Source organism: Ascaphus truei, chromosome 1, assembly GCF_040206685.1.
Source record: "Ascaphus truei isolate aAscTru1 chromosome 1, aAscTru1.hap1, whole genome shotgun sequence".
Taxonomy (NCBI): Eukaryota; Metazoa; Chordata; class Amphibia; order Anura; family Ascaphidae; genus Ascaphus; species Ascaphus truei.
The window spans coordinates 553,863,723-553,880,598 of record NC_134483.1 but is presented as its reverse complement, the minus strand read 5'-3'; the positions used below and the strand labels follow the sequence as shown (position 1 = coordinate 553,880,598).

At 45.2% G+C, this 16,876-nt stretch overlaps 1 protein-coding gene across 3 annotated transcripts in view; it reads left to right on the top strand.

The window, feature by feature from the left end:
- Positions 1-16,240, top strand: part of LOC142467950 (uncharacterized) — a 45,196-nt gene extending 28,956 nt beyond the window's left edge. The window contains exons 3-6 of one of the 3 annotated variants that reach the window (XR_012788531.1): positions 3,295-3,373; positions 9,798-9,911; positions 13,079-15,578; positions 15,745-16,240. Coding sequence is in view for 2 of the 3 variants with exons in the window: in XM_075573970.1 (XP_075430085.1) it covers positions 3,340-3,373; positions 9,798-9,911; positions 13,079-14,391 (1,461 nt within the window). In the remaining variant the exon portion in view is untranslated. Of the gene's footprint in view, positions 1-3,294; positions 3,374-4,415; positions 4,560-9,797; positions 9,912-13,078 lie in introns of those variants that run through there. The other 2 variants (XM_075573970.1, XM_075573981.1) reach the window with 2 other exon arrangements.
- The last annotated feature ends 636 nt before the right edge of the window (positions 16,241-16,876 follow it).

Here is a 16,876-nt window from a genome sequence, read left to right as displayed (position 1 = left end):
GTGAGATTCTAACCGAACAAGGGTCACAATTCATGAGTGAATTTTAGTGTCTCTGGGATGTGTGCAGGGTGAAGCACCAGCGCACGACCCCTTGCCACCCCCAAACATACGGTTTAGGTGAGATGTTCAATGGGACCCTGAAGCAGATTCTTTGAGCATTTATAGTGGCTGAAGGAAAAGATTGGGAGATTCACCTGCAGCACTTGCTGTTTGCATACGAGATGTACCACAAGAATCTACTGAGTTCTCTCCCTTCGCGCTCCTATATGGTCGCAGGGTACGGGGACCTCTTGACTTATTCCATGAGGGATGGGAAGAGGAGACTACCAATACCAATGCTTCTAGGGTACAGTATGTGGTACATCTCAGGGACCGGTTGGAAATGCTTATGGGGTTGGCACAGGCTAATCTCCGGAAAGCTCAGACCAAGCAGAAGACTTGTTATGATCACAATGTCTGTAGCAGACCATTCATCCCAGGACAGCAAGTACTTGTTCTGAAGCCCATGCGGCAAAACAAATGGCTGCCTGGTCTGTACCGCACACGGTTCTCAGAAAGATGAATGAGGTCAACTATGTTGTACAGTTAGAGAGACAGGTAGAAATAGGACCTATCACATTAACATGTTGAAGGAGTATTTTACACAGAGTGAGGTATCAGTGTTGGCTATCTGTAGCCCACCGATGGGGGACCTGGCGAGCAATGCCCTGCCTGACTTCATAGGGACTCTAGGCAGGGGGACACAGTAGCGCAGGTAGAGATAGGGTCCCAGCTCAGTGCACAGCAGCGTGTGCAAGCAAAGGCTATGCTAGTGCAGCATAGGGTTCTGTTCACGGACAAGCCGGGCAGAACACATTACCGATCATCCCGTGGAGACTGGTGATCAGAGACCTCTGCATAAGCATGCCTATCGCGTATCAGCAGAGGTGAAGGGCAGTATAGAGAGGGAAGTAGAGGAGATTTTGGCAGTAGGAGTAATTATACCGTCCCAGAGCCCTTGGGCTTCAGTTTTTAGTGATGCCATTTTGGAGGAAGAATGGCCCTGCTACCTTCCAGCGCCTGGTCAATAGGTTGCTGGTAGGGATGCAAAGTTTTGCAAGGGAATACCTGGATGACATTGCTGTGTTTAGCAGTGTGTGGGACAGACATTTGGTACATGTAGCAGCGGTGCTAAGTAGGATCAGGCTAAGGCCCCGCTCCCTCAGTCAGCGCGCCCGCACTGCAGACAGGCGGGGCGCTGACACACACAGACCGCGATATGCGGTCTGTAGGGAACGGGAGCTGGAGTGGGAGGGAGGGGCGTGGTTTAAGCCGAGGGACCCGCTACCCCCCCCCCCCCCCTCCACGGGCTCGGGAGATGCTGCGGGCTGCCCTACTCACACGCTGACACTCAGGCACACATACACACACTCATGCACATACACACACTCATGCACACACACACACACACACGGTACATGTAGCAGCGGTGCTAAGTAGGATCAGGGATGCAGGGCTGACACTGAAACCGACAAAGTGTTTAGTGGGTATGGCGGAAGTGTTATACCTAGGGCACAGCGTGGGTGGTGGGCACCTCAAGCCAGAACCAGCAAAGGTAGAGGCTATAGTGCAGTGGCCCCTTCACTGGACCAAGAAGCAGGTTATGGCTTTTTTGGGCCCCGCGGGCTATTATAGGAAATTTGTCCCTCAGTATAGCGCCATTGCAAAACCCCTAACTGACTTGACGCAGAAAAGACTCCCGGTCCTGGTAGACTGGTCTCCCGCTTGTGAAGGTGCTTTCCAAGTACTGAAGACAGCACTTGCTAGTGCTCCGATTTTGGCTGCACCAGACTACACGAAAACGTTTCTTGTACAGATCGATGCCTCGGACAGTGGTATCGGTGCTGTACTCAGCCAGGTGGGCGAGGAGGGGGTGAACATCCTGTGGTTTATTTGAGCATGAAATGTTTACCCTGCGAAGTGGCTTATGTCACCATTGAAAAAGAGTGTCTGGCCATTGTTTGGGCTTTGAGGAAACTACAGCCCTATTTGTATGGCAGGACATTTACTGTGATCGCGGACCACAGCCCATTAAGTTGGCTACAAAGGGTGTCGGGAGAAGAACGGCAAATTGCTGCGCTGGAGTCTTGCACTGTCTTTACACACGTTCTGCACACGCACACACCCTCACTCACACTCCGGTTTTACACACATTCTGCCCTCAAAACACCTCTCAGATTTATACACACGTTCTATACACAGACACACACACCCTCATACCCTCAGGTTTTACACATGTTCTGCACACACACACCTCTCAGATTTATACACATGTTCTGTGCACACACACACACACCCACCCTCAGGTTTTATACTCATTCTGCCCTCACACACCACCCCACCCTCACCCCCTCACCCTCAGGTTTTACACACATTCTGCACACACAGACCCTCGCCCTCAGGTTCATTCAGCCCTCACACACCTCTACGGTTTTACACACGTTCTACACTTGCACGCGCACACACATACACACACCCACCCATGTTTTTACATATTCTGCCCTCACACTCTCCTCCGGTTTTACACACGTTCTACACTTGCACGCGCACACACATACACACACCCACCCCTGTTTTTACATGTTCTGCCCTCACACTCTCCTCCGGTTTTACACACGTTCTACGCACACACACACACACACACACACACACACACACACCTCAGTTTTGACATGTTTTGCCGCCACACACCTCTCCAGTTTTACACATGTTCTGCACTCGCACGCGCGCACACACACCCCCCTCCGGTTTTGCATGTTCTTAGCTCACACGTCCATTTTTACACATGTTCTGCACTCGCGCGCACACACACCCCTCCGGTTTTACACATGTTCTGCACTCGCGCACACACACCCCTCCGGTTTTACACATGTTCTGCACTCGCGCACACACACCCCTCCGGTTTTACACATGTTCTGCACTCGCGCGCACCCCCCCACTCCATTTTTACACATGTTCTGCACGCGCGCGCACACACACCCCTCCGGTTTTACATGTTCTGACCTCACACACCTCTCGGGTTTTTACACACGTTCTGCACAGCCACCCACACCCCCCCACCCTCTTGTTTTACACACATTCTACACTCGCGCACACACACCTCAAATTTTACACACACACACACACACACACACACACACACACACACACACAGACTGATACCCTTTTTCAGGAGTTCAACTTCTTGACATTTTACAGCACTTTATTGGTTTCAGACCCCAGTAAAGTTTGAGACATCACCAATCTGTTTTTCAGGGGAGCAGCGGTGGAGTATTTAGGAGAGAGCGGAACAAGGAGGAGATGATGGAGGATTACCAGGCACACGACTCATTCGGTAATGTCATCATATTTTAGGGTTATAAACTATTAGGAACGTGCTTTTCTTTAACACCTTCCCTGCTGGAGAACCTCACTAATACTGTTCAGCAGAGAATGTTATGGGACTTTGAAACATGCTCAGAAATTAAATGGGAAATAATGACGATTTCATGTTGGGAAAGATGAATTTCCTGGGGAATGTATATAATCCCAGATGGCCAAGAGCCGCACTTACCCATCTATTGTTTTCAAAGAAGGTAATATAACTGCTCACCTATATCTTATTTGTCCTAATTGTCAAAGGGTAGGTGCAAGGGAGGTAAACAATATATGTATAACAGAGAGAACTCAAAAGAATCGGTTCAAAGCACCCCACTATTTGCACTCATTACCTAGTTAATAAACAGATGCCCCTAATGCCAAATGATCAGATCCCTAGCCAGGGAACTGTAAGCGACGAGAAAACAAAAAAGTTTTATTACAATCTAATATGTATTCACTGGTGGCTAGATTGGATATGAATAGATTGTGCTGTTTAAACAGAGTGAGATTCTGATTTGTTCTAATAGTACCTATGTCACACATAAGACTGTGTACTCCAAGTTTGGGCATTATATTGTCTCAGTAAGGCAAATTACATTTTGGGATATATTTACCTTGACAAACAGGCAATAATTAATTGCAAACTCACACTATCTAAACTGCAACCTTATGTAATCACAATCCCACTTATACTAATCAGTGGATATCGCATGACTATACCAACCGCAGGGGAAGATGGGGATCCTAACTGACTATTGACGTGATATAGTAATGCAGATAATATAATCCCATCTTCTCCATCACTCCTCCGTGGGGATTTTATATATTTTAAACTTTTGAGTGTATTAATGATTTGTGTAATAAAACTTTTTTGTTTTCTCGTCGCTTACAGTTCCCTGACAAGGGATCCGATCATTTGGCATTAGGGGCATCTGTTTACCATCTATTGTTTTGCGATAATATTCTCAGCCATAGATCTGTAAGGTCAAAAACACCATACAGCTGCGGCTGCCTTTATCCTAATGCGGCCGGATCCGTGGCGCTCTGATAACCGCGGCCAGATGCGGTATATTTTCTTTTTTTCCGTAGCGATTTCCGGTATGTTAGCGCTCGGATTTTTAGCGCTGTCCGCTATACTACAATACCGTCTAAAAACACAGGTGGGCGTTCGCGAGCTGTTGTCTTAAATGTCTAAGGCATGTCTAATGCATTATGTCTGTGTGTGCGTGTGCGCGAGCAGTATTTGTAAAATGGAGGATTGACAGTATTACAAAAATATAGTGTCGCATCTTCTTCGAATATAAAATTATCACATTTCTATACAGTACTGTATTACAGTGTTTTGTAATCAGTACTTTTACTTTATATTATGCGTGTACCGTACAGTACTGTATGTCTCATTTGAACATTGTTGAAACGCATAGGCGTGTTACAGTATCACATTTCAGCGCATACAGCGCTCTCCCTCTCGCCCCCGCACACACGGCTAAAGTACTATTTCAACTTCTTATCTACAGTTCACTACACCTCTCCCAGCCAGATGGCTTTCTGGCTTCAATCATCAGATGGCTTTCTGGCTTCAATCATCCCGAACCTGTCATCACATTCCTGCGTGTATAATGTACAAAGCCTGGTGTCACATTTCAGCGCCTGCGTGTAATCCTCTTTGGGAAGGGACCTAATTGATGATTAATGCACATGTGTGTATAACTTCACATTCATGTGGAAGTTCAAGTGTGGAAAAAAAAAATTTGTTTATTTTTCATTTCCAGACATGTGTGCCTGCATAAAAATTCTTGTTCTGATATTCTATCGGTACTGTAGCTTTTTAATGTGACACTGGTCATTCACATGCTTTATGTGATTTTTATTGATTTGGGGGTGTGGAGATCAAAACAGTATGAAGACCTGTTGAAAATATGTCTTTGAACTACAATACTGCTAATCCTTCATGCAGCTTTACCCCCCGCAGACACACACAAGGCTCAAGGATTTCAACTTCTTATCGACACCTCTCAAAAACCATTCATTTTCTAAAGCTTGGCTTTGTGCTTTTAATCGTCCCGAGCCGAGCATCACATCTCTGCGCCTGCGTGTAATCCTCTTTGGGAAGGGACCTAGTTGATGATTAATGCGCATGCGTGTATAACTTCACATTCATTTTCAAATGCTTGACTAATCCCTTATGCTAATCCATTATGATGACCCCCCCCCCCCCCCGCCAACTCTTTGAGGCTTTGTTTACGGTAACGCATCAGCCCTCGCTGCCGCTTCTCTCCCGGAAACCCAGAGGACACTTTCTCCATCACTCCTCGACGACTGTCGCTTATCTCCAGGGAACCTCCATCTCATCCTCTTATGCACCCATCCACCCAGATGTCCATAGCACCCCATGCACAAGATCCAGCTTGTTAGACCGCATACTGAATGGGTTAAGTGTCGATATCCCTGGGAACTCTATGCTGGTAAAGATAGATCTTATTTTCGAGACCATGCTAAATATGGATCAACGGATGGAGAAGATGGATCAACGGATGGAGAAGATGGATCAACGGATGGAGAAGATGGATCAACGGATGGAGAAGATGGATCAACGGATGGAGAAGATGGATCAACGGATGGAGAAGATGGATCAACGGATGGAGAAGATGGATCAACGGATGGAGAAGATGGATCAACGGATGGAGAAGATGGATCAACGGATGGAGAAGATGGATCAACGGATGGAGAAGATGGATCAACGGATGGAGAAGATGGATCAACGGATGGAGAAGATGGATCAACGGATGGAGAAGATAGAGACTGACATAGCGGGGATACATAATTTGCTTGGAGTTCATGCCCCTGTATCTCGGACGCCGGAGCAGGGGGGTGGCATGGATGGGATGAATGGGACCTTCAACCTTCCATCACCAAGCGCACCCCCTCCATCAGAAGAATGTGTTCATGTATGCCATTGACGAGGATGACATGACAACCCCGTCAAGACCACGCCAGGAGACAACACTGACAAGGTGACCAAGACAGGAGGAAAGCTTCCTCCCAGACAACCTACCCTCGCCCGCCGCCACAAGCACACCCGCTCCCAGAAGAACACCCGCTCCCAGAATCCAACCCAGATACGCTTGCATTGAGACGGTGCCTGACATCATCCTGCGCGAGCTGCCCCAGCCACTCAGAGAGAAGTATAGGTTTGCAAGTGCTCGTATACCCCAGAGGCATGCTTTGTTAATTTTCAAGCAGCACGTGCCTTACCCGGTGTTCTGCGGGTGGGCCCACAAAGTAAACTACGAAGGGAATCGCGAGAAAAAGGCTCTTCCTGAAAATGTAAGAAAGACTATTGTGGAGGAATTGCGGCGCTATTTTTCAATTACCGATCCTTTAATGATAATCGTGCGAGACTCCATTAATGGCATTTTGCGGCATTTTGCGGCATACAAGGCGTCGGCCCTGGAAGGACAATCTGCTGGGGATCGAAATCGCTTCGTGATTGGTCGTCTGTTAAAATGTTAATTCATTTCTGACTTGTTCATGGTTTTAAATTGTTTTCTAATATGTTTTTTAAATATACCTGTATGTTTTTAATTACAGTACACCATTAATGTTTTTTTACTTACAGTACTCCACCAATAAAAATAATGTTGATTGTTGTAGATTGACAGTATGAATACAATGTTTTTACTGTATTGGACACCATTAATGTTTTTTTACTTACTGCACCCACCAATAAAATAAATTGCTGCTTTTTTTAAATATACCTGTATGTTTTTAATTACAGTACACCATTAATGTTTACTTACTGCGCATTACAGTACATCAAAACAGTATTAAAACGCATTATCGGTATTTGTATTATTATTACAGTAGAACACACATACTGTACTGTAATACATGTACAGAATAAATGCTTACTTTTTATTTTTGGTGTTTATTATATAGTACAGTATGTAAAAAATTATGTAATAAAGCTCAGCTATTCTATCCTAATCAATAAAAATGGCACTGATTCAGATTCAGCAGTGTGCAAGCATCGTTACAAAAAGCGATATTATCCATCGAAATCCCTCCATTTGCCGTTCTCAGCCCGATGACAAAGTTTCTTTTCTGAGGAAGAAAAATAAAAGTTTTACTGTAATGGTTAGTTCAAACTAGTCAGTCCCCTAAAGAAGTTTCCACAGTCCCCTCGGTCTGTCCCAGCAATTATTTTCTCGGGGGGCGTCTCTTGTTCACATACAGTTCACGCATGCGCCTAGATGTGATGAGACGCATACTGTATGCGTTTCAACAAGGTTCCAATGCGCATGCGCCTAACTGTAGAAGATGCTCAGCCAATGATATTGTTGGACTACATTTGGCGAATTGTGACTACAAGAACTAAATAACCATAAGCAAAGCGATTGATTACAGGAGAATCGCTTTACTGTGCATTGATATTGATATGGTAAAAACATAATTACATACGGCAGCTGTACCCACCATAGACGTTGCCATTCGGTTGGTGCCGAGCCACTGCCAATCCCGTATTCTTGATTATACACGTAGTTGACAGGTGACAGCGGGCCTGCTACACCTGTAGTTGACAGCTGATGAAGCTGGAGATCGTTTTGGTACATGCAAGCTTGCTGGTATCTGTACGTGAAATCCTGCTCAGGCTGCAGGTATCCAGGCGGGGGCAGATGGCAAGGGTTACCGGTCAGCAGGTTTTCACTGTCGGACCGTTATTGGAAGCCGGTGCTGGCGCTGGCGCATTGCTTGCCTGGGACTGACCATTCTTAGTTGGTTTTACCATGATCTTTCGCCTTTTGAACTCTCCATGATCAAAGATACTGGAAAATTCAGGGGCAACACACCAATACCCTCCTCCTGTAACTCCGGGTGCAGGAGCAACACACCAATACCCTCCTCCTGTAACTCCGGGTGCAGGGGCAACACACCAATACCCCCCTCCTGTAACTCCGGGTGCAGGGGCAACACACCAATACCCTCCTCCTGTAACTCCGGGTGCAGGGGCAACACACCAATACCCTCCTCCTGTAACTCCGTGTGCAGGGGCAACACACCAATACCCTCCTCCTGTAACTCTGTGTGCAGGGGCAACACACCAATACCCTCCTCCTGTAACTCTGTGTGCAGGGGCAACACACCAATACCCTCCTCCTGTAACTCTGTGTGCAGGGGCAACACACCAATACCCTCCTCCTGTAACTCCGGGTGCAGGAGCAACACACCAATACCCTCCTCCTGTAACTCCGGGTGCAGGAGCAACACACCAATACCCTCCTCCTGTAACTCCGGGTGCAGGGGCAACACACCAATACCCCCCTCCTGTAACTCTGTGTGCAGGGGCAACACACCAATACCCTCCTCCTGTAACTCTGTGTGCAGGAGCAACACACCAATACCCTCCTCCTGTAACTCCGGGTGCAGGGGCAACACACCAATACCCTCCTCCTGTAACTCCGGGTTCAGGGGCAACACACCAATACCCCCCTCCTGTAACTCCGTGTGCAGGAGCAATCCGAAAAAAACGTGGATCGATACATAACTTTTTCCTAATCGCGCGCTTCCACCCCAGAGCATCTGGTGAAAATTTGTAAAAGTCATAATTTTCGATAAAACTTTTATAAATTTGACCAACTGTGGCCATCTTATCATCTGCAGAACTAATTGCTGACCATATGAAATAAGCGTACGTTATGTTAGGCTTTTTGAACACGCACTGCAGTGGTGCACTCATCTCTGGACAATGGAATAGAACGCCAGACACTTTGCATTTAGTTTTAATATGAAAAGCCTAAATAAATACAATGTTGTATAACTTCTTCAGTACCAAGGTCAATTCACAAAGGACCACTGTGGTATTTTTTAAACACCTGCATGTCGACACATTACTGAAGCGCATGCGCATTACAATTCATGAATATCTGCCACCTGGCGGATACGCGAAGAATTGCAACCAATTAAATCCGAAACATTCTCATTAAACAGATCAAGCGCGGGTGACGCCAGCATGAATACGGCACAAACGCGGTGAAGCGCGTGGCATTTGGGAAAAGTCACCGGAAAATATCGGTGTTAGAATAAAAGGATCCGCAGCTGTACGTGTCTGGTTCATGTACGATAACTGGGCTCTCCCAGGGTCTTTCCAATGAGTTCTTGTATCAGGAACATGAACCTAAGTTCAGTACAGCGCAAGATACAACACTAATATATGTATTAAAACAGTTTAAAATGTATAATTGTAATGTTTATGATGTTATACAATTAGTTTCCAGTAAGTGAACAATAATCTCAATGTTTTAGTGCAATAATGGAGTAATTCTACTTCGTCCTTGAAGTAGAGAGTGAATTGTGTGAAATACTATCCACCGGCATAACTCTGTGTGTACCTTTTCCAGATTATGTCGGCATGACGCCGGATATCATAATAAAGATTGAACAAGATGAGGTGCCATGTGAGAGGGGTCTTCAGGACACGGAGGGGGGCGAGATTACTGCACATACCTTTACAGGTGAGAATTCTCCAAATACACTTCATACAGAAATATTACAAGTGTAGCAGCTATCCAACATATAAAAGAAGGGGGCGCAAGAAAAAACAAAATCAATGCGACAGTTATAGCTTTATGTTCAATTATTTAAACAAGGGGGTTCACAGCACATGCAATTAACAAGGCTGTCTTAAACGGCGCTTTCCCATATCACCCCTTCCCAAGATGTAAATATATACCTCAGTGCTTGGAACTATCCCCTCTTAACCGGTCCCAGTTGGATGCTGTGAATTCTATCCACGATAATATCACCTGGGCTAGCAGCGGAGCTCGAGCTACACAACCGCTACTGAGTGAGGAAAGGGGGAGGGTGGGGATTCCAGCCGCGTCCTGCGCTGACGTCCCGCAGAGACAAGATATATCTACGCGTTTTGTGTTTCGCAACACTTCGTCAGGGGGTGTAGTCGCGTGCGTCCAGGTTTATCAACACCTTTTTATACCGGGATCATTGATTGAGCAAAGCAAGGAGGTAAAATAACTTGTCATTTATTTCAGGAAAAGACATACACACAATGTAACACAATTTACAGGGTTAACACACTTACTGGGAACGGGGCTAACGAATAAAATTGTCCTTTAAACAAAATTCACAAAAGTGACTTCAGTTGGAGCCCTTTCCAATGGCCGGGAGGTACTCACGAAAGTCCTGGAACTGATTTCGGCGCAATGCCAGACGCGACCGCTACGTTCTTCACAAGTGGGACTTAGAAGAATTCTTGAGTCAAAATCTTTGAAGCCGGCTCGCGTCTATTCAGTACAGAGCAACGCTGAATTTGCCGCTGTTGGTTTGGGGCTTGGAATCGCTCTCCTCATTGGCTGGAAGTCCCATAATGGGTTTCAGTTTCCCGTTGACAAACCTCTACAGCCTATCAGAGTGTGGGAATTTTCTCACCAGCCAGTCACCGATTTACCGGTATTGTAAAGCCGGGTGGGCACCTTTTTTCAGTCTGTAAAGGGGCATGTGCCAACCTGGCACCTCTGCCTCTTTGCATACTGAGCCCACCCGCTGTCCAGGCTTCACAGAATCTGGGACCTGGCAAATGGTGGCTGGATAACCCTGTGTTAGCCCAGGATGCTGATACTCAAGCAGAACTGCAGTACCCCTGCTGGTCTAACACCTTGGCATCCCTGAGGCTTTCAGGTCCGGACTCCACTGTGATGGTGAGGAAAGGGTTAATACCTGATTTGCTATGCATTACTGTGGTTGCCCTGTCCCAGACGTTTTTGTCCCCCATTTACAAGCCATTCCCTGGCTGCCATATTAAAAGACAAAATGCATTGCTCGCCATACCCTCTGACACATGATGACAGTATAGAAACCGGCATTTCAATGAGCTGTAGGTATTTTTATGACCGAGCCTCAAAGGGGGTCTCAAAGAGCTGTAGGTGTTTTTATGACCGAGCCTCAAAGGGGGTCTCAATGAGCTGTAGGTGTTTTTATGACCGAGCCTCAAAGGGGGTCTCAATGAGCTGTAGGTATTTTTATGACGGAGCCTCAAAAGGGGTCTCACAGATTTAGAGTCTCCCTGTCTAAAAGGGTGTCAGTTATGAAAAGACCCAGATACCCATAAGTTATACACGGCCGGCATTCTGAGGTATCACAGATGCCAGTCTATTGACATTTATTGGTCAAAAATCAGACGGAGCGGCACCAAGTTATGGGTGTAGCCCAGGTATTCTAAGTGGCATGGGCGTCAACCTGACCCATGCGCCCTGCCCACCGGACAGCCCTTTTGACCGGTCTTATGAACTGTGGGTAACTTGGCTATTCGTGGGTTTTTTTGTTCCCACGAGGGGATTGGATTCACATGTTAAAGATAGCTTTGGCCAGTCTATAAATGTGGCTCCCCAGGTATTTCCCAGTGTGATTCCTGAATTTTAATCCATGATGTAAAGATGCAAGACTTTGTTCCAGCCCAGCAGCAACCAGACCAGGAGTGAAGGGGTTAATAACAACATAACCACAGGACTTTTAAAACCAAGGTTGCATTTCTTGCACTGGCAAGCAAAGGACAATTTCTTTCGTTCCGAGGACAATTTATTTTGTTTCCTTATCCCAGTGAGTGTTGTTTTCAGTGTATTCTGCAGATGTCGTGTGTTTGTCTATTAAGGAAATAAATCACAATTTATTTTGCAACTTGTTCTGTTCAATCAAGTACCCAGAAATATATAAATGTGTTGATAAAAGTTGGTGTTATCGTGACATCCACACAGACCCATAGGCACCAGGCTTGGTAGCCATCTGGTCTCTCGAAATGCATGACTTGGAAATTTCACAGTTCATTCACAGGTTATCAGTACATATACCTATTAAATAAAACTCTAATAACTCTTTAATAAAATATACTGTGTCCTGTGTCTTGTGTGATAAAGTTGTAGAAGTCCCTATTCTGGTATCAGGGATGGAGTGAGAGTATAAGTTGCCTACTCTCACTAGCCTCATACTTGGCACACTTTAGAAAATAACTCTTAAAACTTTTTACACACAAGGAGTCACTCAGTTTTATCACTTAGCTGGAGCACCCCCTGAACCCCTCTACCAGGTCCAGGGTATCTGGGCACCCCACCTTATACTAGGGACCCCTCTTTACCTGCAAATCATACACAGGTCCCTTGTTATATACATTAACCCCTTCATGCCCATTTACCTTGTCTGGAAGATGCTGCAGCAGGAATCCTGGCGGTCAGTCGGAAGAATGTTTTCAGAGTCAGAGTTTGCCTGGAGCAATGTACTTGGCTGTATCCAAGAATCTCACTCGATTCCCGGATCCAACTCCTGGGGTATCCCATAACTCTGGAAACCCGATACATATACACATTCTGTAAAGACTTTCTCTGGCAAACCGACCCTGAAACTTACAGCCTAGAAATATCCCGGTCCCAGCACCCCAGGAAAGGCAAAACACACAAATCATTCATAGGAGGGGAAGTAACCAGTGGAGTGCCTCGGGGTTCTATCCTGCGACCGATTCTCTTTAATATCTTTATTAGTTACATCTCAGTTATTCTAAATTCAGTTACCTCTGTATTATAAGGCTGCATACTAATATACATATTTATTTATTAATAGAGCGGGGGAGGACTTGTGCTATTAGCTTTCTGTAACCTCACTTTGTGTTCCCTTCTAGGAAATTGTAAGCAAGAAGAATCCCAAACACCCCCTCACTCACCGAACTGGTCTGTTGGCGATAATACGATAAAAGAAGAATATGACTGGGACTTGTACACACACAACCACTTTCCTGAGACTCTACAGGTGGAAAAATCTTCTCCTCCATGTAACAGACTGGATCATACCAGCACCGATCCATGCTATGAAATGGAATATACAAATGGGACACGTACAGATAATGATCATGTTGAGCGCTTAGTGTGGGATATAAAAACTGTACAAATAGAACAGAACCAGACGCGTGAATCCTGTGGTGACACAATTCAGCAGACAAACAACATGGGACACCAAGTTTATATATGCGATCAGTGTGGGGAAACCTTTCCCAGCAGTTCACACCTTGCCATACACCAGATGAGCCACTGTGGAGAGAGACTGTACATGTCCACTCAATCTGAGAGCAGCTTCACGTGGTACCCAAATCAGGTTATACACCAGATAACCCCCAATGGTAAAATACAATATGTATGCTGTGACTGTGGGAAAAGCTTTGCTTACAGGTCCCATTTTGTTATACACGAGAGAACGCACACAGGGGAGAAACCTTACACATGCACAGAGTGTGGGAAGGGCTTTACCTGCACCTCACATCTTGTCGCACACCAGAGAACTCACACTGGGGAGCGGCCATATGTTTGCCCTGAATGTGGAGAGAGCTTCACACAGAGCTCAACGCTTATTCTACACCAGAAAATTCACACTGGAGAGAAACCATATGACTGTACCCAGTGTACGAAAAGTTTCTCCCGTCACTCACACCTCATTCTACATCAGAGAACACACACAGGAGAGAGGCCGTATACGTGCACCGAGTGTGGGAAAAGCTTCAGTAGTGTCTCCAATCTCGGCGCCCATCACAGGACTCACACTGGAGAGAAGCCATATGTGTGCACAGAGTGTGGGAAAGGGTTCACTCAGAGCTCCGCGCTAGTGTTGCACCAGAAAATCCACACCGGGGAGAAGCCGTATACCTGCACGGAGTGTGGTAAAACTTTCAGTCGCACCTCTCATCTGGCTCTACACCAAAGAACGCATACAGGTGAGAGGCCGTACATCTGCATGGAGTGTGGAAAAAACTTCAGCCGCAGCTCACATCTCGTTCTACACCAGAGGACTCACACAGGAGAGAGGCCGTATATATGCAACGACTGTGGGAGAACCTTCACACAAACCTCACACCTCGTTAAACACCAAAGAAGTCACTTAATGGAAAGGACCCACAGCAACCCAAAGAGTAAGAACTCTCCGTCTGCACTTGCATCGTGCTAATACTTGAACAATGGATGCCTAAAGCAGAAGAAACACATTGCAGATCAGTGTTTGGAGTATACAAGTCGTCATCATCAGGCTTGAAGAAAAACCCCAGTACTGAGAGACTAACAGTGGATACTTTCTGCTTTCTCAATCGTAACAAGACCATGAGATCCAACACATGCAGAACTATGTTATTTTGTTATCTCTGCTGCTTTATGTTGAATTTCCTTTAGGTGGTCAGCTGTTATCTGTTTAATTTACTTGCTCAGGGTTCACACAAGAAGGGACTTGTTAAATAAGTGCAACTTCTGACGCTCGAGACTCAACATGCAATTCAGCTGCTGGGCAGGTTCAAAAATATATTCAGAGTAGAATACACTGCGTATCTCCTAGTTATTTGTTCAGGAGATAGAAAAGGTCAGATTGAAAATATTACTCATTTGCATCCATAATGAGAGATGAAGATTGTATCATTTTTTTTTAATCTCTCTGCTCCTTAATGTCAATATACTAGAACACTGCATTTGTATAATTTGTATAAATTATTTCCTGTAGGGTCCATATGGAGATTGAACCTAGAAACTTGTAGATTGAAGATATTCTTTCCTTTAAACCTACCCACAGACAGCTGTTTTGACCTTTAGGGTCTTAGTGTGAGGCTGGTTATACTGGCTTTGCAATAAGAAGCTTTTTGGGTAGTTTCCACCACACATTAGTTAAGTTATGGTGGGTACACAAGTGACAAACACCCTCCACAGTAAAGCATATTGCAAATGGAAATATTACTGTATGCTCATTTGCATGTCTTGGACAGGTCTGCAACCCCGCCTTTCACCATTATCACCGAGCATATATCTATATCTTGAACGATAAAATATTTTCTAACCACCTCATGGTTGTACAGTATAGTGTTTTAGGATTAATGTGCAACCTCTTTATCCATTAGGGCTATCATATTCCCCAAATATGTCACTCTCACAGGATACCATATTCATCTGTGATGAACATAGATGTATGTATAGGCAGGAAAACTATTAATTAAAAATGATATATGATTCTATGTGCTGTTTCCACAGCCGTAATACTATTTCCTTGTGGATACAAGTATAGTGGTTGGATTGCATCAATATTGATTGAGTAACTTGGAGCCAGTGTCTTTAGACATAAGGAACCTTAGGCCAGTGTCTAATACCTGAGGCCAGGTTCTAAGACCTAAGGAACCTGAGGCCAGTGTCTTTAGACATAAGGAACCTTAGGCCAGTGTCTAATACCTGAGGCCAGGTTCTAAGACCTAAGGAACCTGAGGCCAGTGTCTAAGACCTAAGGAACCTGAGGCCAGGTTCTAAGACCTGAGGAACCTGAGGCCAGTGTCTAAGACCTAAGGAACCTGAGGCCAGTGTCTAAGAACTGAGGAACCTGAGGCCAGTGTCTAAGACCTGAGGAACCTGAGGCCAGTGTCTAATACCTGAGGCCAGTGTCTAAGACCTGAGGAACCTGAGGCCAGTGTCTAAGACCTGAGGAACCTGAGGCCAGTGTCTAATACCTGAGGCCAGTGTCTAAGACCTGAGGAACCTGAGGCCAGTGTCTTTAGACATAATGACAGAGAGCTGGTTATTATCTGGGGAAATGTTTGGTAGTTTTACACAGATGAGCAATTCAAACAGCCATTAGCACTGAGATTTATCATTCCCCTTTGGCAAATGCTTCTGGTCTGTTGGAGACAATACATCCCGGTGTGTGGTATAAAGCATGTGTCCATGTGAACGTACTTATGTAATGATGTGTTTTATTTGTTATTGCATACAGTATAACCAATGCAGGTGCTGTACATATTATTTTAAAACCAGAGACAGAACATAAAACACAGACAAAGCTCAGTTTTAGCACATCCAGTGAGACTCATACACGGTACAGTGCCTAAATATATATGTATAAATATCTAATAAGTAAAATGGTCTTTTAGTTTGACATTTTTGGCCAAAATTGTTGTAAGCCCCTGAGCCACCGCCAAGGCAGACCACAGGAGCTAGTTAGGTGTCCAGTATGTTTTACAATTCTTGTCCAGCTAGTCATGGCTGATTGGAGGGTGGCAACCTCCTTCCTAATTTAAGCTCACCCCCTCCCACATTTAAATGGTTATGGGCTCACTCCATAGCATCTTCCACTCAGGGGAACTTGCCTGCTTGCAGTTTGGCTGTGACATCTCTAATACAGAGTGCTTTTCCTGGTAATGTACAGGTTAATAAAAGCTTCAGTCAGACTCAGAACTTTGCAACTAATATTGACAGATTTACTATAAATCATTCTTCCTGTTATTACACAGGTTATTAAGAATTTATATTAGCGTTAGGGACCCCTGATATGTGGTCTGCCTTGGCGGTGGCTCAGGGGCTTACAACAATTTTGGCCAAAAATGTCAAACTAAAAGACCATTTTACTTATTAGATATTTATACATATATATTTAGGCACTGTACCGTGTATGAGTCTCACTGGATGTG